The sequence below is a fragment of the Diaphorina citri genome, unplaced genomic scaffold (genome assembly GCF_000475195.1).
Source record: "Diaphorina citri unplaced genomic scaffold, Diaci psyllid genome assembly version 1.1 scaffold2287, whole genome shotgun sequence".
Taxonomy (NCBI): Eukaryota; Metazoa; Arthropoda; class Insecta; order Hemiptera; family Psyllidae; genus Diaphorina; species Diaphorina citri.
Genome location: NW_007379712.1, coordinates 1 through 23,091, shown reverse-complemented (window position 1 = coordinate 23,091; position 23,091 = coordinate 1). Strand labels below are relative to the sequence as shown.

Sequence of the window (23,091 nt, the reverse complement as noted above, 5' to 3'; positions counted from 1 at the left end):
TTATCAGCCATTAGTGGATTTAAAGAAATAAGGTTTACATGTGTTTCAGGAAGTTATTCCGTTTCAGGAATCTCATCAGGGTGGAAATAGAATCGGGGTTGTCGGATAGGATATTGGAAAGGGAGTTGCCGAGAAACGAAGGAGGTCTAAATCTTAGTTTGTTGCAGTGGAGTAGGAGATGTTCTACTGTTACGGGTTCATGACAGGTATCACATTCTGGTCTTTCCTCTCTTTTAAAAAGATGTGAATGAGTGATCTTAGTGTGGCCAATTCTCATTCTCATAAGGCACACTTCATCCAACCGTGCCTTTTGAGATGAGGTTTTCCATGGGGTGATCGAGCTTTTTATTCTTCTGAGTTTGTTTTCATTGGGGTTTATACTGGTCCATACGGTATTCCATTTCTGGTAAAAGTGTTTCTTTATTATTGATGGTAATGAATTCATTGTTGAACGAACTGAAAGTTTCGTTTATTTAGCTATGAAATTGAGCTCGAAGTTTCGGTGATTTTGCAGTAAAAGTGATCTCAAAAAAGTTTCAGTGATTTTGCAATCGAGTTTGTAATGTGCGCGATAACTTTCGAACTCCAATTTTCATTATTTGGCAAACATGAGGCATAAGTACTGTCTCTTCTCGTCCATCTGATGAGGGACATACTACGGGGTGGGTATGCTACGACACAGACCACAAGAGTCCAATGTAGTTGTTTCACTGCTACAAAATAAAAAAGGCCGTGAAACACATCCGAGAACAGAAAAAAGTCAAAACCTCCTACTCCTAAAGCATAGGCATCATTTTTGCTCCCTCTTTTGAAAGGATGAAAAGATCCTTTTCATTTCCTTCTATTCACGCACTATTCCAGAATCGCAGATGAGGTTTGTTCTTGGAATGGCTGGCTTTCTCCTATGCTGTCTTCATCTCTAATTTTGAAATAAATTCTCCATTCTTTAAGTTCCATCCATCAAACCTCTGTGAAAAAAAAGACCCACTTTCAGGTAAATAGACAAGCCTTATACCCTTATGTTTATTATATCTACTTTTCAGATGTTTCAACTTATTTGATGAGTTAGAAGTAGCAGAAGAGCAATGTAGAACATTACGTATCACTCTCATATCAGGCTTTAGGAAAACTTGTGAGCTATATGGGCAACTTGTTGAAGACACCACATGTGGCGTTCCAGAATCGCGAAAGAGGAAACGTTCTGCCTCCACCTCCAAAGACAACAAAGGCTGTCGAAAAGAAAAGGAAAACCTCGGTTCTCGCAGCAACAATCCGTCGAGGAAAGTGGTGACGGTCAAATTTTAGGATTATTGAGATATTGGGAAAATCCTACAATGCTGCAGTGAGCACCAAAGTTGTGACATAATAACACAAAGAAACTGCAATTACATTTACATAACTCAAGCGCTCGGGTCGTGAAAACAAATTATTGAAGAACTATTGATATAGCATTCACAGGGAAAAGTCCTGGCCTGGCCTTTGGTAAATTATTTCTCATGACGGTCAAATATCTGAGTGAAGATGGGATAGGAGAGGAGAAGTACGTGTTGAAGGAGGATGAGGGTAAGCATTTTACAAGAGGAATTAGATGGGCGGATCCACTTCGAAGGACCAATAGATGAAACGCTCTACGGCTTGAAGGACCAACTTATACTTATCTTGCTTAGCTTAGGAAAATGAAAAGAACTTGGGTATGTATGGGAAAAAAACTTAGGAAACTTAGTACTTTATTTGTCAAAACTTGGAAAACAGAGAGAGCTTTTCTTGCATGTTGGTTGTGTGGCTTCAGAGCAATTAATTTGGCCACAATTTGGCTATTGACTTCGGACACATGACAAGTCGTTGACAGACGACTTGTAAGAGCGGCGCAATCAGGAATCATGGTTGGTCCACTTGTCAAAGGTCCAAGTTTCCATTCTCAGAGTAAAAAAGCCTAGGTCGCGGGGTTTGATTCCATTTTTGCCAAAAAAAATGTTAAATTTGAAGAAATTTTTCTTTGCATTTTCAATTTTCATAAAAAAAAAAAAATTCTTCAAAACCCCAAAGAGGTCTAAAGAAGCTTGATTGGCCTTCAAAAGCCCCAAAGAGGCCTATAGAATAAATAAAAAGAAATATTGTGAGGCACAGAAGATAAAGTCCTCAAGGATACCTCCTGATCAACAAACTGATCTCTATTCAATATTTTCAGGTGTTTCAACCTACTTGATGACTTGGAACTTGCAGAGGAGAGGTGCAGAACAATACGTAACAGTCTGATGTTGGATTATAAGAAAACCTGTGAGCTGTACAGTCAGTTGGTCGAGGAGAATGTAGTGGATGGGGTAGCATGCCAGACAGAATCAACAGACTTTCCATGTAACTTGTGAGTGTGTTTTATCTTCCACTCATCAGGATCAAGGCACTATACATTTTTGTGTAATTTTGGTCCTATGAGAACAATTTCAACTTGAAATATTACAGTGCTTTAGATTTTGACTGTCAAAGTAGGAAATATTCTTTTTAGCAGCTTTAGCTCAACAGTTTATATTGCACCACTTTATTATGAAGAAGAGTATTGTAGTATCTCTAGCGCAAAGAACCTTGTTATTAAAGTGTTAAAGCATCTAATTAAAATAATAATTATGAGAGAGAAAAGTAGGTAGGTACTATTTACAATACCTATTTTATAGAAAAAAATAATAATAAACAATTTATTATTATTCAATTCTAGTAAGAAATCATCTTTTCGTTACTTTTTTTAGGAATACATACGAATACTGAATACCATCGGCATAAAAAAAAGTATCATTGTGGGAGGAAGCACTGTGCAATGTACCTTCCTCCTTTAAAGATATTCTACCGTTGACCTTTGACACGTTTGGCAACGTAGCCTACTTTTTAGATGAATCCTTGCTGCCATATTCAAATGGATGAACCATTATTTCTCATCTATAAAATCCGCCTTTAATACGGTAGCTAAGCACGGTACTTAAGTGTCCATTTCGATTCGAACAGGTACCTACCTAGTTACTTGAATTTCTCCTTGCTAACGTAATCGCGATCTTGTAAACGGGCCTTTGTTGCCGTCGTCCGAGTTCAGGGTGGGGAAGAAATTAAAGTAGGGGAAATAAGATCCGAAGACAGGGGAATGCTCGCTTCTCAACTCATTTCTCAACAGCCATTTCCGATTCCGATTCCTAGAAGAAAAAAAAATGTTTTCTTTAATTAATTTATTAATTAATAAATTTACTTTTTTTTGTATTTAAGTAATTATAATTTATAATAACGATTGAACTAAATCGGTTTTTGTTGCGATGATTTCGTGAAATATTCGTGATCCAATTTTTGTTGGTTAGCAACCATGGAATCTGAGGAATCACTAGATCCAACAGTCTGCCCTGAAGTCATCATGGATTCTTCCAAGACAGAAGATTCAGTGATGACAGAAAGCGGTAAGTAAACGAGGCTATTTTCTATCTAACTTTTGAAATTTTAGATAATTACCTGCTCCTGGTAATGTAATGGTCAATATACCTGGTAAACAGAAGGGCACGTGTTCAATACCAGCCAAGGCATGGTATTTTTTCCTCTACATTGTTCGTAGAAAGGGCATGAGTGTCAGGTTTTACTAGAAAATAGGAGAAGCAAACAACTGTTGTTTATACTTGTGTAACTTTCTGCCTCCATGAGTTCTTGTTTTCTGGTTGCAGTTATGTTGTAACTATTAGGAAACAAGAATTTAATGTGTTTGTGCCAAACTTCACCAAATGTCTTTCTTTTCAGATGTTTTCAAGGCAGATAAAGCAAACTTGGATCTTCAGGGTTTAGAAATGTCACCGGAGGACAGAGCTGAATCAGAAGTGTTAGGATGGAAATGTTTCATCTGTGACGCCCAACTTACAACAGAAACTAGCTACAGTGTATTTTACACAATGCTATCCCAATCAGGAGTGCTGTTGAGTAATGCATTAAATAAGGCTCTCAAAACTAGTTACGTTATTCCACACTCAATGAGGAGTCCTGTTGTTTGCATTTTTTTTTTTAATATTTTTTTTTCTTTTTTTTTTTTCGTGGGTGAATATCATAAGAAGATACAATGCGGTGGTTGTGTACCGACTTGTCATTTAACCTACTATTTTAGGGCTCAATCCAGGTTAAAAGTCACCAAGGCTCATTTCCGCTTCACCCCTTTTCCATTCCCAGATGCTTCCAGGACGAAAAAGTCACCCACCTCCACACTCCGCTCCAAAGCCCGACGAAAAGAAAAAGAGAACCTCGGCTCTCAAAGCAACAGTTCCGGACAGCAAGTGGTGAACATCAAGTATATGTCGGACGATGGGATAGGCGATGAATATGTGGTGAAAAAAGAGAAAGAAGAAGGATATAGTGAAGGAGAAAGGGCGTGTAAAGAAGAAATTTCAAAGCAACAGTTCCGGACAGCAAGTGGTGAACATCAAGTATATGTCGGACGATGGGATAGGCGATGAATATGTGGTGAAAAAAGAGGAAGAAGAAGGATATAGTGAAGGAGAAAGGGCGTGTAAAGAAGAAATTGGAGGAGGAGAAGAAGGAGAGAGAAAGACTAAGACTGGATCAGGAGGAGGGAAGAAGAAGCGGACCTCGCGAGTAGGTAAGTTTTGCTAACTTCTCAAAGATGATCGTAACACCTAGAGACTATTTTAAAGACATCAGGTGACATTGTAGGTAAATATTGGGCAGCCAGAGGGGGAGAAAAATTCATCAGGACACGAATTACAAAATAGGGCTGAGACTGAAGATCAGGTGAGGAGGTAGGAAATTCAAAATGGGTACGAAACTTCATCTGAGCTTTAGTCAAAAATTCACTACTTTTAAGAAATGCCACCACAGCGAGAGCTCGATGTTGTGGGGTCCACGACTACATTGTAACGAAAGCTCATTTAGTTCTGAACTTAGTGATATTAATTTCAACAAGCTATGACAAGTTATGACAAAGTAATGGGCCAATCAAAACCGTCAGGTAACTCTGGACCACCCTGTATATAACTGCTACAAGGCCTTATCGTCCCGAATCTTATCTTTTTAGATACGGAAAGAAAGCAAGTATCGTCCCGAAATCGAAGAGAGAAGAAAGAAAGGATATGAGAATCAGCCGTTCCGAGAACGAACATTATCCGTTCAGAATAAGTTCCGCCTCTGGCGGGAATCGAACCCGCGAGCGCTTACAAGGCAGACGCGCCACCGACTAAGCTAACTAGGCGGCCACTTTTCCTTTCTGCTTTGATTTACTTCTTCGTTTCTTGGACTTTTTGGCCTTTGGTTTCACAGGAATGTTTTCTTACTATAGGCCAGACAGAATCAACAGACTTTCCATGTAACTTGTGAGTGTGTTTTATCTTCCACTCATCAGGATCAAGGCACTATACATTTTTGTGTTATTTTGGTCCTATGAGAATAATTTCAACTTGAAATATTACAGTTCTTTAGATTTTGACTGTCAAAGTAGGAAATATTCTTTTTAGCAGCTTTAGCTCAACAGTTTATATTGCACCACTTTATTATGAAGAAGAGTATTGTAGTATCCCTAAACAACCTTGTTATTAAAGTGTTAAAGCATCTAATTAAAATAATAGTTATGAGAGAGAAAAGTAGACTATTTACAATAAGTACCTAATTTATAGAAAATGATTTTTTTCACAATTATTTCAGAAAACTACCAAAGACCACTGACACAGAAGATGATGTTCCTTCCATTAAGATCAAATTCCTTTCTGCTTTGATTTACTTCTTCGTTTCTTGGACTTTTTGGCCTTTGGTTTCACAGGAATGTTTTCTTACTATAGGTTTTTTTTTCTTTCTCACAGGAGAGCGTGCGTGCATGCCTCTGATACATGAGTGTCCAACATGCGGCAAGAAATGGCGCACGGTATCAGAATTGAACGCGCACATACAGACACACTCTGATCTGAGACCGTTCGTGTGTGAGATTTGTGGCCAGGGATATAAAATGAAGAAAGCACTACTCGTTCATGTGGGCATGCATAATGGGATAAACCCATTTACCTGCTCGTTCTGTAACAAGAGCTTCACTCAGAAGGTGGGACTGCAGAAACATTTGCCCATCCACACTGGGTCCACACGATTCCAGGTAACTTATATTCTTGAAGAAATCGCCTGCGGCGCATGTCTCAATTGATTAGAAACATTTATTTAATAACAAATAACCTCTGACTGGTTGAATATCACAGCCAAAACCATCATTCTTTTGGAATTCAGGTTCGAAATGAAATGAGGATAATATGTCAACTATGTGTAGTGGGAACAATCTCATTTAAATTACGTCTGGCGCACGGTATCAGAATTGAACGCGCACATACAGACACACTCTGATCTGAGACCGTTCGTGTGTGAGATTTGTGGCCAGGGATATAAAATGAAGAAAGCACTACTCGTTCATGTGGGCATGCATAATGGGATAAACCCATTTACCTGCTCGTTCTGTAACAAGAGCTTCACTCAGAAGGTGGGACTGCAGAAACATTTGCCCATCCACACTGGATCCACACGATTCCAGGTAACTTATATTCTTGAAGAAATCGCCTGCGGCGCATGTCTCAATTAGTTAGAAACCTTTATTTTATAACAAGTAACCTCTGACTGGTTGAATATCATAGCCAAAACCATGCACACGATTCCAGGTAACTTATATTCTTGAAGAAATCGCCTGCGGCGCATGTCTCAATTGATTAGAAACATTTATTTAATAACAAATATCACACCCAAAACCATCATTCTTTTGGAATTCAGGTTCGAAATGAAATGAGGATAAGTAATATGTCAACTATGTGTAGTGGGAACAATCTCATTTATATTACGTCTTCTTTTTCTTCGCCTTTTCCCGTGTACAGACTGGGTTGGCGTTTAGCCTCTCAATCAGCCCTGTACAGTCAGTTGGTCGAGGAGAATGTAGTAGATGGGGTAGCATGCCAGACAGAATCAACAGACTTTCCATGTAACTTGTGAGTGTCTTTCATCTTACATTCATAAGGATCAAGGCACTTTAAAAAGTACATTATGTGTAATTTTGGTCCTATGAGAACTTGAAATATATTGGTTCAACTTGAAATATTACAGTGCTTTAGATTTAGACTGTCAAAGTAGGAAATATATTCAAAGATTTAAGTAGACTCAAAGTAAGAAATATACCCTTTAGCTGAACAATTCAATATTGCAATTTATAATAGCGTTAAAGCATGTAATTACAATGATAAAAAATTAGAATAGAAATAAGTAGGTAGGTACTTTTTACAATAATTTATTGTTCTTCTTCATTATTTCAGAAAACTACCAAAGACTACTGACACAGAAGATGAAATTCCTTCCATTAAGATCAAGCAAGAAGACATCTTCTTTTTCTTCGCCTTTTCCCGTGTACAGACGGGGTTGGCGTTTAGCCTCTCAATCAGCTTTCAAGAAGACATTCCTGTCAAACCAAAGACCAAAAAGTCCAAGAAACGAAGAAGTAAAACAAAGCAGAAACAAAAAGTGGCTAAGAAAGAGGTAACTAAAGACATTCCTGTCAAACCAAAGACCAAAAAGTCCAAGAAACGAAGAAGTAAAACAAAGCAGAAACAAAAAGTGGCTAAGAAAGAGGTAATTCAATCAGCTTTTGTTTGGGCTGACACTTGGTTTTTGGCTACAAATTTTACGAGTACATGCCCTTCGCACTCAACCTTTGCTAATTCTTTAGCAAGGGAAATTTCCGGCTGGTATACTCCCTGTTCAAAGTCCCCCGGTCAGACTAAGTTGGTCTACTTCCTGTTTAACAGCCCCCAGCCAGACAATTTTACTTCTTGAAAGTCAGGAAATTTAATCCTACCATCCTATTCGATTTCCCTCCAGTGTGATCTATGTGGTAAGCGGTTCATCCATCAGAAGTCGTTCTACATTCACAAGATGGTTCACTCGGGGGAGAAACCAATCAAATGCTCGGCGTGTGGACTTGCCGTGTTATCTTCGTCCCATTTGAAGCGCCACTTTCGTGTTCACACGGGAGAGAAACCATACCAGTGTACTACGTGTGGTAAGAGGTGAGTAACCATTTTTATTAGTATTAGGTAACTAAATAAATACTCTTCTTATTTTACTGCACCTTTCTTTATCTTACCCCTCCATATCCTCCTATTGAATTCTACACACCTTTTCTGTCAAGTCTTCTTCAAGATGTAATTATATTCCTCTTTAGGGAGATTTTATTATTCTGCCTGTCTGGTTGAGGGACTATAAACAGACAGTAGATCAGCATCTAGCTAGGGGACTATAAACAGGGAGTAGACTAGTCCAAATTTCCTTATGCCATATCAATACCAACCCCATCTTAACATGGGGAAAAGATGAAGAAGAAGATTGAGGCGCACGGTATCAGAATTGAACGCGCACATACAGACACACTCTGATCTGAGACCGTTCGTGTGTGAGATTTGTGGCCAGGGATATAAGATGAAGAAAGCACTACTAGTTCATGTGGGAATGCATAGTGGAATTCATCCGTTTACTTGTCATTTCTGTAATAAGAGTTTCACGCAGAAAATCGGACTGGTTAAGCACTTGAATATCCACAATGGAACCAAGAAGTATCAGGTGCGTGGACCTTTTTTTCCTTCTAGTAAGACGATTCTGTTGCAAAACGAAAACCAAAAAAATTATCCTGAACGAACAATATTCGTTCTCGGAGCAGCTGGCTTTCTCCCATCTTGTCTTCCTTCTCTCTTCGATTTCGGGACGATAAGACCTTAGTTACAGTTCCTTCTATCAAACCTCTTTAAAAAAGTCTATTAAATTTATTCTCACACATGGCCTTGTTGCTTAGCGTGTAAATAAATAAATAAAAAAGTTATTCTATTCCTTGCTTAATACAGAATAAAATAATTTATTCTGTACCAAATACATAATTCTGCCTGTCTGGTTGAGGGACTATAAACAGACAGTAGATCAGCATCTAGCTAGGGGACTATAAACAGGGAGTAGACTAGTCCAAACTTCCTTATTCCATATCAATACCAACCCCATCTGAACATGGGGAAAAGATGAAGAAGAAGATTGAGATTGTATTATTATTATTTGATGAACTTGTTATAAAAAAAAAAAAAAAGAATTATGATAAAAAGGCCAAAACTTTTTTTTTTTTTTTTTTCAGGCCTTATAGCTAAAATTAGTGTTAAATGATCTTATTAGAACAAACCATTTTATTTGTGAAAAAACTAGTATACTATACTTTAGTAATAGAAAGTAGGTATAATGTATGGTTATTATTACTTTATTTACTATTACTAATTACTTAGAGAAAGAAAAAAAAAGCGTTCATCCCTGCCAAGTCAGTCAAATATGAGATATTAATCACCAAACAGTTTACAGTCTTCTTGATTTTACGTTCTTGATCAAATAGCGACATAGAATATAACTTGTTTATCCTGCTCGAATGAGACTAAAAAGTACCTTTACCTTAGCAGTCTAAACAAGGTCTCGTGTTTTTTTACGGGTTTAACAGCATAATACATAAGATTTACATCAAGACATAGGACATATGATTCACCATCCTGTTTAAGTTTAATTGACATTCTGTCAACCATCAGGGATTAAGAGGTTTGAATGATAGGAACCACTGGATGTAGATGAAATGCAGGTGTAATGTCCTGAGAAAGAACTTGAGCCGTGGTGTGCAGTTTTATACCACATAGCAAGTGTCTTACAATGTGGCAAACATATCTATCGAATTGCTGTCGGACATATTCATAAGCTCGAGGAGAAATGTAGTGCAGAGAGAGAGCAAATGATCTCAACTTCTCATCATACTTTTTCTTGCAAACGTTTTCCTCGAGCTTTCTGAATCTGACGTTTCACAAGAAAGTCTTTCTGCAAGGGATTTGGAAGAAATCCCTTGCAGAAAGGAAATCCCTTATTCTCGGACAAGGCATTTTTCCCTCAACTCACTCATTACATTTTTTATTTTTGCCACCCTCTTCTTGGCCCTTATGCTTCTTTGCCTGTATTTTTGTAGTCTTAGTTCTTTATTGAAAAGAATTTTTCCTTGTTTCTTGATTATTTTGTCCTGGGCTGCGATTTTGTCTGGTCGGTGTGTAAATTTCTGGCTGTCCTTTGAGCGGCTGTCCTTTGAGTAATTGATGTCTAGTTAGAGAACACATTGTAGAAGAGTCAAGGATATGTTTGTATTTTCCTAGTAAGATTACTCGATATGTCAATATTTCAGAGAAAGTAACAATGTGAGCATACTTTTGACAAGCATACTAAATTTTGTCAAAAAGTAAAGATTAGCACATTGTACTTATAGTCATTCATAATAGCAGGCGTAATATTGATGAGACAGGTATCTTATCAGTAGGTATCAATAGGCGAGCAACACTGTAAGTAGGTAGGTGAGTAGGTATACTCACACAGGTAGATTGACACTGTAAGTAGGCAGGTGAATAGGTAATAGGTATACTCACAGGTAGACTGTCAATATTTCAGAGAAAGTAACAATGTGAGCATACTTTTGACAAGCATACTAAATTTTGTCAAAAAGTAAAGATTAGCACATTGTACTTATAGTCATTCATAATAGCAGGCGTAATATTGATGAGACAGGTATCTTATCAGTAGGTATCAATAGGCGAGCAACACTGTAAGTAGGCAGGTGAGTAGGTATACTCGCACAGGTAGATTGACACTGTAAGTAGGCAGGTGAGTAGGTAATAGGTATACTCACACAGGTAGATTGTCTAATAAGAAGCTTTATAAATTTGTAATAACAGGTGCGCCTATTCACTGATTTCAAGATCAGGCGACCAAACAAGTATGCAGGTATTCTACTCTGCTATCAATGCAAGGCGTGATAATCACCAGGTGTGCTCTTTTGTCTTAACTATAAAGTTACTTAGCTACAATTTGAGAAGCGCTGAATAATGTAAACAATGGTAGGTAAAAATTTCAGAACAAAGTGAAGATTTGTGATTGAAAGCCCGGAACGAACATTATCCCTTCAGGACAAAATCCGCCCCGGGTGGGAATCGAACCCGCGGCCTAGCACTTACAAGGCAGACGCACTAGAAACGAATCTAACTAGGTTGGCTACTTTTGTAATTGATAAAGGTCTATAGAGGGTCTCTATCACTTTCATAGATTTGGTTTTGCAGGCGACTACGCGCGTCTAGTCGTCTACGCTTACAATGAGAGACAAGCCTAAAGGACCGGTCACACAGAACGCGGCCTGTTAGCAGTGAAGTTGACGTCATCGGAGTTCGTTATACAAGTCCAGTCTTGGTTATTTAGTTTGTCCTTTAGTGATTCGAAGTTAATACCTATGTCTGTATTGTTTTGTCGTAGGAGTTGTTTGTTTGTCAAAGTGCAAGTTAAGTTTGGTTGCAAATTCGACTAAAATTCGAATTCTTGAACAATTGAAGGTGTTCTTTTACAGAGTTCGTGACTTACGGTTACAGAACATTTGTTGCACTACTTGAAAATTGCAATTTTAGCTCAAAATTCACTTTATTTACTAAAAAACTCACAAATTATTCACGACTGAAAAGTTCTTGAAAAAATTCTTTTTCATGAAAAGAATAGACAGCCCACTTCGACATTTTTGAAATGAATCCAAACTTATGAACAAATTGATTAAAAAAAGAAAAAAAAAACAACACACATTTAAATTTGTAAGTTATGATTTCGTTCATGACACTCAGTCCAAATGTATATGTCTCGTGCATCGGCAACACTGAGTAGTACTTTGGGTTTTGTAAGTCATGATTTTGTTCATGACATTGAGTCCAAATGTATATCTCTCGCTCATCGGCAACACTGGGTAGTACTTTGGGTTTTGTAAGTCATGATTTCGTTCATGACACTGAGTCCAAATGTATATCTCTCGCTCATCGGCAACACTGGGTAGTACTTTGGGTTTTGTAAGTCATGATTTCGTTCATGACACTGAGTCCAAATGTATATCTCTCGCTCATCGGCAACACTGGGTAGTACTTTGGGTTTTGTAAGTCATGATTTTACTTCTATGCGTAGGTTTTTACTGCCGCTGGTTGGCGTATGGGTGCAGTGCGGACACATGTCACATGTAATGCACAGTGACGGTGGCGCCCCTAGGGGATAGAGGTGAACCCAGAGTATAGGTTGGTTACGTACATCCACATTTATTTCACATTCTCATCCTGCACACTAACCTTTTCGCCCACCGCGGACATTTGCAGGAACGTCTTACATCCCAAGTATCGTACATACACCAGACCGGTTTTCACCCGATTCAGTAGATTACACAGCGGAGCCAGGTTCACTTCTATGCGTAGGTTTTTACTGCCGCTGGTTGGCGTATGGGTGCAGTGCGGACACATGTCACATGTAATGCACAGTGACGGTGGCGTCCCTAGGGGATAGAGGTGAAACCAGAGTATAGGGTGGTTACAAAAAAATGTCATTGCCAGTCTAGTTAGGTTGGAGGGTAGTGGGTCTGCCTTGTACGAGCTAGGCCTCGTGTTAAAGTCCTACCAGGGGCGGATTTTATCCTGAACAGATAAGGTTCGTTCCCGCAACGGCTGGCTTTCTCCTATTCTGTCTTTCTTCTCTCTTCGCTTTCAGTACGAGGTAGTGGGTCTGCCTTGTACGAGCTAGGCCTCGTGTTAAAGTCCTACCAGGGGCGGATTTTATCCTGAACAGATAAGGTTCGTTCCCACTTTTTTGTAGAGTCCTGGGCTGTATCAGGTTCCAGTCCAGGAACCTAAGGCCAGTCACTCACTATCAGGTAGATCTGATGAGGTCTACCTGATAGTGAGTGGCTGGACTTACCTTGCTCTGAATCAACGCCGTCCAACATCGTCTTCTCATAACTCCTTCCTTTGCGGCCCGTCGGGGGAACTGGCGCCTTCCCAACTTCCAAATTGGGCGGCGAACGCAACTCCATTCCCGTCGCTCCTGCACTACTCCGCGCCCCGCAAACAAAAATAGTCCCGAGCGGGCCAGCCGGGTTCAACACGGTTGGGAGAGCTTTCTTCCCTACCTCCAAAGTCGCCGGCGAACGCGACTCCATTCCGGTCCCTGCACTGCTTCGCGCTCCACAGACAAAAATAGTCCCGGGCAGCCCAGCCGGGTTCAACGCGTTTAATTCCTTTGTTGGACTTTTAAGAACGCTCAACTTTCGTGTCTCTTGTGCGCTTTGATCTCGAACCTCCCCGTTCCCAGACAAGTTCACGCCACCCAGGCCTCCCACCTGCCCCCTCTCCAAGTCTTTAGCAGTCTCCAAATCCCGCCCGTCTTTCACGCCTCTTCCGCCCATTTTGGATTCTTTTACAGCTTCCAAATTCCGCCCATCTTGGAAGCCTCTTCCGGCCAGTTTGAGGGAATCTTTCGGTCCAGCCAGTTTAGGCGAATGGAACGAGACAGCCTTCGCTGAAGGAGGCAGCTGTGATGGTTCCTTGGAGTCGGCCGAAACGCCGTTTACCGCGGGAAGGTTGTTTTTATTGACGGAAAGTTGATCGCAGTTTGCGACGGAATGTTTGGTCACTAAGGGCTGACCGTTTGCGTCGAAAGGTCGTCCGTGGACGACGGGTCTCTCAACGTCATCGTAGACGTTGGACGAAAGTTCCACTTCTTGGAAATCGAAATCTTCCGGACGTCGATGGTCGGGGCTTTGCGCGAACATTTGTGTCCTGTTTGGGTTAGAAAAATTCATGGTATACGATTACAGTGGTGTTGCGGAAAATACATGATGTTGACCAGGGTTCGTCAACCTTTTATGCGGCCGAAACGCCGTTTACCGCGGGAAGGTTGTTTTTATTGACGGAAAGTTGATCGCAGTTTGCGACGGAATGTTTGGTCACTAAGGGTTGACCGTTTCCGTCGAAAGGTCGTCCGTGGACGACGGGTCTCTCAACGTCATCGTAAACGTTGGACGCAAGTTCCACTTCTTGGAAATCGAAATCTTCCGGACGTCGATGGTCGGGGCTTTGCGCGAACAGTTGTGTCCTGTTTGGGTTAGAAAAATTCATGGTATACGATTACAGTGGTGTTGCGGAAAATACATGATGTAGACCAGGGTTCGTCGACCTTTTATTGGTCACGAGCTACTCAGATGACTAGGAGACCCTTAGCGAGCTACCTTTTAGTCTGGGAACCAAAAAATTACGACCTAAATTTTTGGTTCATGGGAATTCTTATGGAAGGGTAGCTCTCAACTTCTGCGACTGTCCCCGAGCTATCAGAAAAGCTGTAGCGAGTGACTGGCCTTATCCTTCTGAACCTAAAGAATTGATTCTCTCCTATTCTTCATCCTTACCTGACCGGACAATCCATGAATTTGTCGTTTTTCTCTTCGCCGGTGTTGGAGTTGAACGGATTCACACGCTTGTCTAAACTGTCCTTGGTCTGCGAACCTTTCCCTCCCGGCAACATTTCCCCCAAACTGAAAGCCCACTCCATACTGTCCGTTGGTTTGAACGCCTTCGGAGGCGGCTGGAAGAGCTTTTCTAGGTTGAACGGATTTTCGGTCGGGCCGTTGTCCGATGGTCTGAACGCTTGCCCGTCCAGTTGTGTCTTTTCACGGTTGGAGCGAAGTCCCTTATCATTCACGGGGCTGCCCTTTTTGCCTTTCCGAGAGTTGAGCGTATCGGTGGAGTTATCGCTCAGGTTGTAATAGAAGCAAGAGTTCAGACTCTCCTTGAAGTGAACACGTTTGATGCTGTTGGACGGCGTGGAAAGAAACGAGGTCCGTTGGGAGTGATCGTGTTGAGACGGCGTGGAAAGAAATGAGGTCCGTTGGGAGTGATCGTGTTGAACGTCCTCGCCGGTGTCGGAAGTGGTGGTCGGTTGATCGCCTGGAGAGTCAGTATCGACTGCCTTCGTGTTAATCGTTTCTCTGGTGTTATCAATGCTCCCTTTGACGAGATTATTGGGTGATGGTCGTGGCCAGTTGAAAGGTTCGGACTGTTCCCTTGTGGAGGGGTTTCTGACGAGATTATTGGGTGACGGCCGTGTCCAGAAAGGTTCGGACTGTTCCCGTGTGGAAGGCTCAGCGTCGGCGGATTTTGGACTGAAAAGCCTCGGCTGGGGTGTCCACTGAGGGAAGGTTTCGCGTTCAGGAGAAAGTTTCATGGTGCACCTGTCAAGAACGCTGGGAAACCCGGAGGCATGAACAAGCGTGTCACAAACCTGCCAGGCCGGGAGGTCACAGACACGGACAGGCTGACGCAAGAATGCCAAAGGTTGACAGTGGTCAGGCTGACGCAAGAGTGCGAAAGGTTGACGCAAGGCCGGATGGATGTCGAACGGGACCTCCGTCAGGGCGCTCCAGACCGTCCATAACGACGGAGCCGGTACAATCGTTACGTCTCGATTCTAAACAAGCCTCTTCGCACTACGAATCAAGGAAAGCTCCAAGTAATGAAGACAGACGTCCTTGCAACTTGTGTCCACCAAGACAACCTTCACCCTCTGATCTGAGACAATCCTTACCCGTTCGGTCGCGGGAATCCTCTTTGCCCTCTGAATCGCAACAGATCCCTCCCGGACTGTCTGTCCTCGATGGCTCCGAAATTTCCACTCAGCTTCAAACCAGATACGACACCATATTGAATTCCGGGCCCCGAACGGATTCTCCAAAGTACGGAACACGTGGCGAACCCCAACATGAGACGCAACCTTTCGAGGCAACGCTTCCAGGGAAAGAGTCCAGCGGGTCCAGCGGGATGAAACTTTCTCCTGAACGCGAAACATTCCCTCAGTGGACACCCGAGCCGAGGCTTTTCAGTCCAAAAACCGGCGACGCTGAGCCTTCCACACGGGAACAGTCCGAACCTTTCTGGCCACGGCCGTCACCCAATAATCTCGTCAGAGAGAATCGAGACGTAACGATTGTACCGGCTCCGTCGTTATGGACGGTCTGGAGCGCCCTGACGGAGGTCCCGTTCGACATCCATCCGGCTTTGCGTCAACCTTTCGCACTCTTGCGTCAGCCTGACCACTGTCAACCTTTGGCATTCTTGCGTCAGTCTGTCCGTGTCTGTGACCTCCCGGCCTGGCAGGTTTGTGACACGCTTGTTCATGCCTCCGGGTTTCCCAGCGTTCTTGACAGGTGCACGCGTGTCGCCCGCGGCTTTTGTTCTTCTTCTTGATGGTGATGCGGAACTTCTTCTTGTACGGCTTTGGCTCCGGTTCGCAGTAGTCCGCCGGAACGTAGCGGGGATGCTCTTTGAAATAGACACGAGGTGCCTCCAGCTTTCTCTTTGACACTAAACGGCGGCGCGTCACTCTATTTTTGCCCTTATCTAGAGCGTCTTCCGCTTCTGGCCTATCAAAAGACTCGCATACTTTGCCTCCTAACGTAGCGGGGATGCTCTTTGAAATAGACACGAGGTGCCTCCAGCTTTCTCTTTGACACTAAACGGCGGCGCGTCACTCTATTTTTGTCCTTATCTAGAGCGTCTTCCGCTTTTGGCCTATCAAAAGACTCGCATACTTTGCCTCCCTTGGCTTTCCTAGCCAGTTTTCCTCCCTCTTGGTTCGTTTTTCGCAGAACTCTCTCCTTTCCGTTCAGCATGGCCCGAGAGAAACCCCATTTGCTCCGACGTGGTGGCGGTGGAAGAGTTTCTTCCCTCGCACTATCCATGTCGTCAATCGACGCCTCTCTGGCTTTTTTCGCAGAACTCTCTCCTTTCCGTTCAGCATGGCCCGAGAGAAACCCCATTTGCTCCGACGTGGTGGCGGTGGAAGAGTTTCTTCTCTCGCACTATCCATGTCGTCAATCGACGCCTCTCTGGCGGTCAAATTCTTGAGCACGTCTCTCCAACTGCTCTGGCGACTTTTTGTGTCCTCCGTACCAAGACTGCGGCCCGCGCGGCGTCTAGACCTCCCAGAAAGGAGGGAGTCACAAGAGAGCCGGCTGTGATTGGACGTCCGTCCGTACGTGGTGCAGGTCCGCGTTTTCGAACACTCTGAGACGCAAAAGGTGGACGGGTTGGATCGAAACCAGCCGAAGCGATCCCGCGCCTTCACGGTAGCGTCTATGGTGGAGTCTTTCTCCGCGGTCTTCTCAAAGCACTTTCCGATGGACGGAAACCCGGGTTCCACGTATCGGCCGCGGTACAACGCCCGAGTCCATCGTGCTTTCTCCGCGGTCTTCTCAAAGCACTTTCCGATGGACGGAAACCCGGGTTCCACGTATCGGCCGCGGTACAACGCCCGAGTCCATCGCGACCCCTCCTCACGGCTGGCTTTCGTTTTTATCGGGCTCTTCTGTGTCCCGTGAGCTTCGGCTTTGTTGACGTGAGTGTTCATCGCCCAGTCCATCGTGACCCCTCCTCACGGCTGGCTTTCGTTTTCATCGGGCTCTTCTGTGTCCCGTGAGCTTCGGCTTTGTTGACGTGAGTGTCCATCACCCAAGTGCACGGCTTGCTGTGTTTCACCTCACCGTCCATCGTATCATCATTCCGATCAACTTTCTTCCCTCCCGTCGTCCATCGTGACCCCTCCTCACGGCTGGCTTTCGTTTTCATCGGGCTCTTCTGTGTCCCGTGAGCTTCGGCTTTGTTGACGTGAGTGTTCATCACCCGAGTGCACGGCTTGCTGTGTTTCACCTCACCCTCCATCGTATCATCATTCCGATCAACTTTCTTCCCTCCCGTCCGTCGTCGACCACTATCTTTCAGGAAACTCTGTCCATCGTTCATATGTAGGAAATCTTTTTCAGACGCACTCCCATCGAGGGCATCATCAGATCTCTTCTTAAAGCTCTTTAACAGGTTCTTGTTCCGGTCGGCAATCTCGCGCAACCGCTGAACAATTTGAAAGTACGTCTTTTCCGTGTCACACAGACTGTCTTGAAGGTACACTTCGGCCTCAATCGAGTCCGATTTACTTGACGGCGCTTCAGACGGGCGTTTGCGGAACCCTTCCGTGGCGGACGGAACTGACAGGCGTTTCCCGACGGATCCGTCTGTAATCAACCGCATTCCGGATCCGTCCGTCACAGATCGCATTCGCCGACGGTCATTTAACGTGAAATTCCACATCCGGCTTCGCCTGTCTTTGTAGCGTTGAAATTTGGTTTGCGCGTCATCGGATAGCCACGCTTCTGGTGTGTCGGATTCCGGATCACTCCGGTGATCTCCTTTGTTAAGCCGGCTCAGCCGATCCAAACGGCTCCGGTAATTCCACGAACGCGACTTCATCTCTTCGGACGAATCCGTCTTTTCTCGTGAGTTTCCGAGATCGTCCGAGCCTTTGAGACTCTCTTTCGACCCTTCGGGCGGGATTTGGAGACTGCTGAAGACTTGGAGAGGGGGCAGGTGGGAGGCCTGGGTGGCGTGAACTTGTCTGGGAACGGGGAGGGTCGAGATCAAAGCGCGCAAGAGACACGAAAGTCGAGCGTTCTTAAAAGTCCAACAAAGGAATTAAACGCGTTGAACCCGGCTGGGCTGCCCGGGACTATTTTTGTCTGTGGAGCGCGAAGCAGTGCAGGGACCGGAATGGAGTCGCGTTCGCCGGCGACTTTGGAGGTAGGGAAGAAAGCTCTCCCAACCGTGTTGAACCCGGCTGGCCCGCTCGGGACTATTTTTGTCTGCGGGGCGCGGAGTAGTGCAGGAGCGACGGGAATGGAGTTGCGTTCGCCGCCCAATTTGGAAGTTGGGAAGGCGCCAGTTCCCCCGACGGGCCGCAAAGGAAGGAGTTATGAGAAGACGATGTTGGACGGCGTTGATTCAGAGCAAGGTAAGTCCAGCCACTCACTATCAGGTAGACCTCATCAGCTCTACCTGATAAAGAGTGACTGGCCTTAGGTTCCTGGACTGGAACCTGATACAGCCCAGGACTCTACAAACATGTTATAAAGTGACGTTAAAGGAAGACAGGATAGGAGAAAGCCAGCCGTTCCGAGAACGAACATTATCCCATCAGAATAAAATCCGCCCCGGGCGGGAATCGAAATCGAACCCGCGGCCTAGCGCTTACAAGGCAGACGCGCTACCAACTAAGATAACTAGGCTGGCTCTTCAAGAGGTTTGATAGAGGGAAATGTAACAAACAGACTGTATATTGTCTTTCACAAAGCTTATGGGACCTGACTACCTGAGAACAAGATGAGAGACAGAGGTCTTATCGTCCCGAAATCGAGAGGAGGAAAACAGGACAGGAGAAAGTCAGCCGTTCCGAGAACGAACCTCAACTGTTTTAGGATACAGTTCGCCTCATCGGGAATCGGACCCGCAACCTAGGGGTTAGGAAACAGGATGCGTCCAAACCAACTATCCCGGCTCAACCTCTTCAAAAGAAAGAAGGAAAAATAACTAGTCAAGGAAAAAACTATGTATTTAATTTTAATCCGGCCCGAAGGGCCACAAAATAACCTTAAAATGTATGTATACTACATAGTTTTCCGGTTATTATGTGGTCCTTTCGGGCCGAATTGAAAATATGTACTCACTTGTAAACGTTGTAAAGTTGGTACAACTGATCCGCTGACAATTCAGAGTAGAATTTTCCGATCATCTGATTGGTTGAATCGTCCTATCTTAATTTATTGACTTACTATTGATTTATTTTTGATACGGCCCAAAGGACACAAAATAACCCTAAAACTGAATGTAGTTTTTGGGTCATATTGCGGTATTTGCGGTCCTTCGAGCCGGATTAAAAATATGTACTCACTTGAAAACGTTGTAAAGTTGGTACAACTGATCCGCTGATAATTCAGAGTAGAATTTTCCTATCATTTTCCATACCTCGGCTGGGATTGAACCCACGCCCTCCTGTTTACCAGGCGAGCGCCTTGACCACTACACCACCGAGGCAGGTTTCCATACCTCGGCTGGGATTGAACCCACGCCCTCCTGTTTACCAGGCGAGCGCCTTGACCACTACACCACCGAGGCAGGTAAAAAAAATCCTTCTGGACCTCTCGTATGGCGGATAGCAAATCTCCGTCATACAGATGCCTCCTCATCTCATCGAGGGACATGCGTATCATTCTTCTCTCGGGGTTTCGCACCCTAGCTGTCGTGTTACTCGTTAACATTCCGAGTGATATTCGCTCATTATATGAGTTTCTGTCGTCTCTCGGGGTTTCGCACCCTAGCTGTCGTGTTACTCGTTAACATTCCGAGTGATATTCGCTCATTATATGAGTTTCTGTCGACGATCTCAACATGATCAAGCGAGTGTACGATCGAATTTGTGAAGCCATATAATTCAGGACATGCCTGAATCATATCATAGACGGGCTCCATCATCAATGTTTTCACGTCATCGAAATGCGCGCTAACAGCATTGACTGGGTCAATTGTAAACAAATGCTTCATCGTATCCAGACTCATGGAGAGAACGTCCTTTATTACGCTCATCTCACCCACCTCCATGGCTACCCTGATCAACTCCTTCTTTGATCATCGTATCCAGACTCATGGAGAGAACGTCCTTTATTACGCTCATCTCACCCACCTCCATGGCTACCCTGATCAACTCCTTCTTTGATTTCGCAATCTCAGCTCTGCCGTCCGCGTTCGCAATCGCTCTCGCACGTATGATTGAATTGAAGAAACGTTGCAGTTCGGAGGAGAATACACTCTCAAACTTCGGCTGCTGCGGAATCTTGTCACTTAGAGAGTAGATGTGTGGCATTTGGCGGAGCAACAATCCGAACGAACTCAGAGCGCAATCGCTCTCGCACGTATGATTGAATTGAAGAAACGTTGCAGTTCGGAGGAGAATACACTCTCAAACTTCGGCTGCTGCGGAATCAATCTTGTCACTTGGAGAGTAGATGCGTGGCATTTGGCGGAGCAACAATCCGAACGAACTCAGAGATACATCAATCACAATCTGCCTCTGGGTGGTATGTGCGAACTCAGAGATACATCGATCACAATCTGCCTCTGGGTGGTATGTGCATTATTGTCGTATATTTCATCCTGGCCTTCCATTGCAAAGACTTTTGCTGTTGTCAATCTGAACCCTGTCTCACCAGTCGTCCTTATATGCTCATTGAGCATAGCCAGTGAAATTTTCCACTTTGGACAGACCGTTTCCAGGATCGAAATGAGGCTTCTGACCTCCTCGCCTTGTCTGCCAGACGCGTTTGATAGCGCTTGGAGTGCGGCGATAATGTTCTGATAGATAGGCGGGTTCGGGAGGGGATCCGCGACCAGGATGGAATCCGCAGCAACGGGGTCAAGCAGACCACCATAGGTGGGTAGCATATTGACTCCCTCGTAGAGCGGGTTTTCGATCACATGATGCGGGTTGCATCCCTCGTTTAACCAACCTATTCCACCGGGGTTTGTCATAATGAGATTCCAAGCGGCGATGGCAGCCGCACGTGTATTTCCACGCGCAACTCCATCACCCTCAGGCGCTCTTATCCCTAAATGGATAGCATATTGTCTGAGAACAAAAACCACAGGTATGTATATTCTTTGTGTCCTCTAATTGGTTTTTTTAGTTCGAAATCTCAGGTTTAGATGTTTATTCTCAATTGAAATGTGGGATGAAACGTATGGGTTTAAAAATTTTAAAGAATTATCGAGTAATTGAGTTTCCTCTTTAACTTATATGTAAAGCAAAAACCACAGGTATGTATATTCTTTGTGTCCTCTAATTGGTTTTTTTAGTTCGAAATCTCAGGTTTAGATGTTTATTCTCAAGCCGCACGTGTATTTCCACGCGCAACTCCATCACCCTCAGGCGCTCTTATCCCTAAATGGATAGCATATTGTCTGAGAATCTCATCGACTCTCATCGCGCTCATTCTCGTCACGTTCGAGCATCCTTCAGAACGCGAACATAGCAATTTGGCGGCCAGACAGTCGATAATCTTCCGTGGTTCATACGAATTTGAGTCGCATTTGATATTCAGAACGACCGCGGTAGGTAACACTCAGGACAACAGAATAGCTCTGAAATCCTTCATGTTTTCTCCGTTTATCGGAGTGTTCAGATAGTTTCCAACCGAGGTAGACTTGGTGACGGTTACTCCAGTGACCTGTGATAGGTTCGAAAGATTTACGTCCGCCAATTCCACCATTGGAGAGACGAAGCTCGCCGAGTATGCTACGTGGAGTGAATTAAGATCTGGCAGCACATCCAAGAAAATAGGTGACCGCCGTGGTGACGCGACAGTCAACCAATTCACATGACCATTTGCTCATCAACAGATAGCATTTCTTCAATCTCCAGCTCTAGTTCTTATTAAATGAGGTCTCCGTTCTTATTAAATGTTGAAGATATCTATTTCGTGTTTCTTTTTCTGGTGCTTTCTCTGTTCTCTGAGCATCTCTTGTTCTATTACTATGTTGAAGTACCATGATAGGTCCTGTGAAGTACCATGAAGTACTAATAGGATATCTATTTCGTGTTTCTTTTTCTGGTGCTTTCTCTGTTCTCTGAGCATCTCTTGTTCTATTACTACGTTGAAGTACCATGATAGGTCCTGTGAAGTACCATGAAGTACTAATAGGATATCTATTTCGTGTTTCTTTTTCTGGTGCTTTCTCTGTACTCTGAGCATCTCTTGTTCTATTACTACTTTTTCACATAACTCTTTTGTCAAATTGGCTTGAGCCATTAGACATTAGATCTATCTTTAACACTCTGTTGAAGATAAGACTAATAACACCCCGTATTTATGAAAATTAAGTACAAAACAGTTGGTACATTCCTTATAGTGTTTATACAGACAGGTTGAATCTCACATGATTTGAGACGTAAATATTCTGAAATTATGTATGGAACAATAGTCGGGCAAAAAACTCCTTGAATTTGATGGCACATTCGTTCTCTTTTGACCAATTTTTTGATGGCAAATTCGAGGAAATCAGGCTGTATCTCGCAAATTATTGGTGTAAAAAAAAGTAGATATAACTTTCGAAATTTTGATATTGGCTTGTTACAAGCGCATATTTCGTGAACCATCATTCCTAGAACCCTTACATGTACACCGATCGATTTCTCGTGAAAAGTTACATAGGAAAGACTCCTTGGTCATCTTAAATTTTCTAATGGAAACTCTTGTTGAAAAAAAAAATCATGTTGAAATAATATTTGGAGATATCACAGAGAGGAGAGAGGGAGCAGAGAGAACCTTCCAGTCTG

General features: G+C 43.5%; 4 protein-coding genes and 1 long non-coding RNA gene across 5 annotated transcripts in view; 2 read left to right on the top strand and 3 right to left on the bottom strand.

The window, feature by feature from the left end:
• Positions 1-9,163, top strand: part of LOC103518650 (GDNF-inducible zinc finger protein 1-like) — a 17,139-nt gene extending 7,976 nt beyond the window's left edge. Inside the window, exons 8-19 of the mRNA XM_026830389.1 lie at positions 816-874; positions 1,044-1,231; positions 1,459-1,540; positions 2,189-2,355; positions 3,336-3,431; positions 3,763-3,939; positions 4,183-4,289; positions 4,426-4,609; positions 5,823-6,106; positions 7,861-8,048; positions 8,364-8,598; positions 9,155-9,163. Of these exons, the coding sequence (XP_026686190.1) occupies positions 816-874; positions 1,044-1,231; positions 1,459-1,540; positions 2,189-2,355; positions 3,336-3,431; positions 3,763-3,939; positions 4,183-4,289; positions 4,426-4,609; positions 5,823-6,106; positions 7,861-8,048; positions 8,364-8,598; positions 9,155-9,163 (1,776 nt within the window). The remainder of the gene's footprint in view (positions 1-815; positions 875-1,043; positions 1,232-1,458; positions 1,541-2,188; positions 2,356-3,335; positions 3,432-3,762; positions 3,940-4,182; positions 4,290-4,425; positions 4,610-5,822; positions 6,107-7,860; positions 8,049-8,363; positions 8,599-9,154) is intronic.
• A 390-nt stretch (positions 9,164-9,553) lies between these two features.
• LOC113471318 lies at positions 9,554-10,954 on the top strand. The gene is made up of 2 exons (XR_003394063.1): positions 9,554-10,465; positions 10,728-10,954. It is a non-coding gene; the product is annotated as an uncharacterized LOC113471318 (long non-coding RNA).
• Positions 10,955-12,145: 1,191 nt separating this feature from the next.
• LOC103518649 lies at positions 12,146-15,105 on the bottom strand. The gene is made up of 3 exons (XM_008483728.2): positions 14,291-15,105; positions 12,805-13,664; positions 12,146-12,385 (listed from the first exon to the last, which is right to left on the bottom strand). Exons 1-3 carry the CDS (start codon positions 15,103-15,105, stop codon positions 12,156-12,158), a joined length of 1,905 nt encoding a protein of 634 aa, XP_008481950.1. The 3' UTR covers positions 12,146-12,155.
• Positions 15,106-15,840: 735 nt separating this feature from the next.
• LOC113471320 lies at positions 15,841-16,621 on the bottom strand. The gene is made up of 2 exons (XM_026830388.1): positions 16,474-16,621; positions 15,841-16,325 (listed from the first exon to the last, which is right to left on the bottom strand). Exons 1-2 carry the CDS (start codon positions 16,616-16,618, stop codon positions 15,841-15,843), a joined length of 630 nt encoding a protein of 209 aa, XP_026686189.1. The 5' UTR covers positions 16,619-16,621.
• A 3,418-nt stretch (positions 16,622-20,039) lies between these two features.
• On the bottom strand, positions 20,040-21,325 carry LOC113471319. Its single transcript, XM_026830387.1, has 3 exons — positions 20,848-21,325; positions 20,443-20,647; positions 20,040-20,354 (listed from the first exon to the last, which is right to left on the bottom strand). The coding sequence occupies exons 1-3, from the start codon at positions 21,285-21,287 to the stop codon at positions 20,040-20,042; spliced, it is 960 nt and encodes a 319-aa protein (XP_026686188.1). The 5' UTR covers positions 21,288-21,325.
• Positions 21,326-23,091: the final 1,766 nt, after the last annotated feature.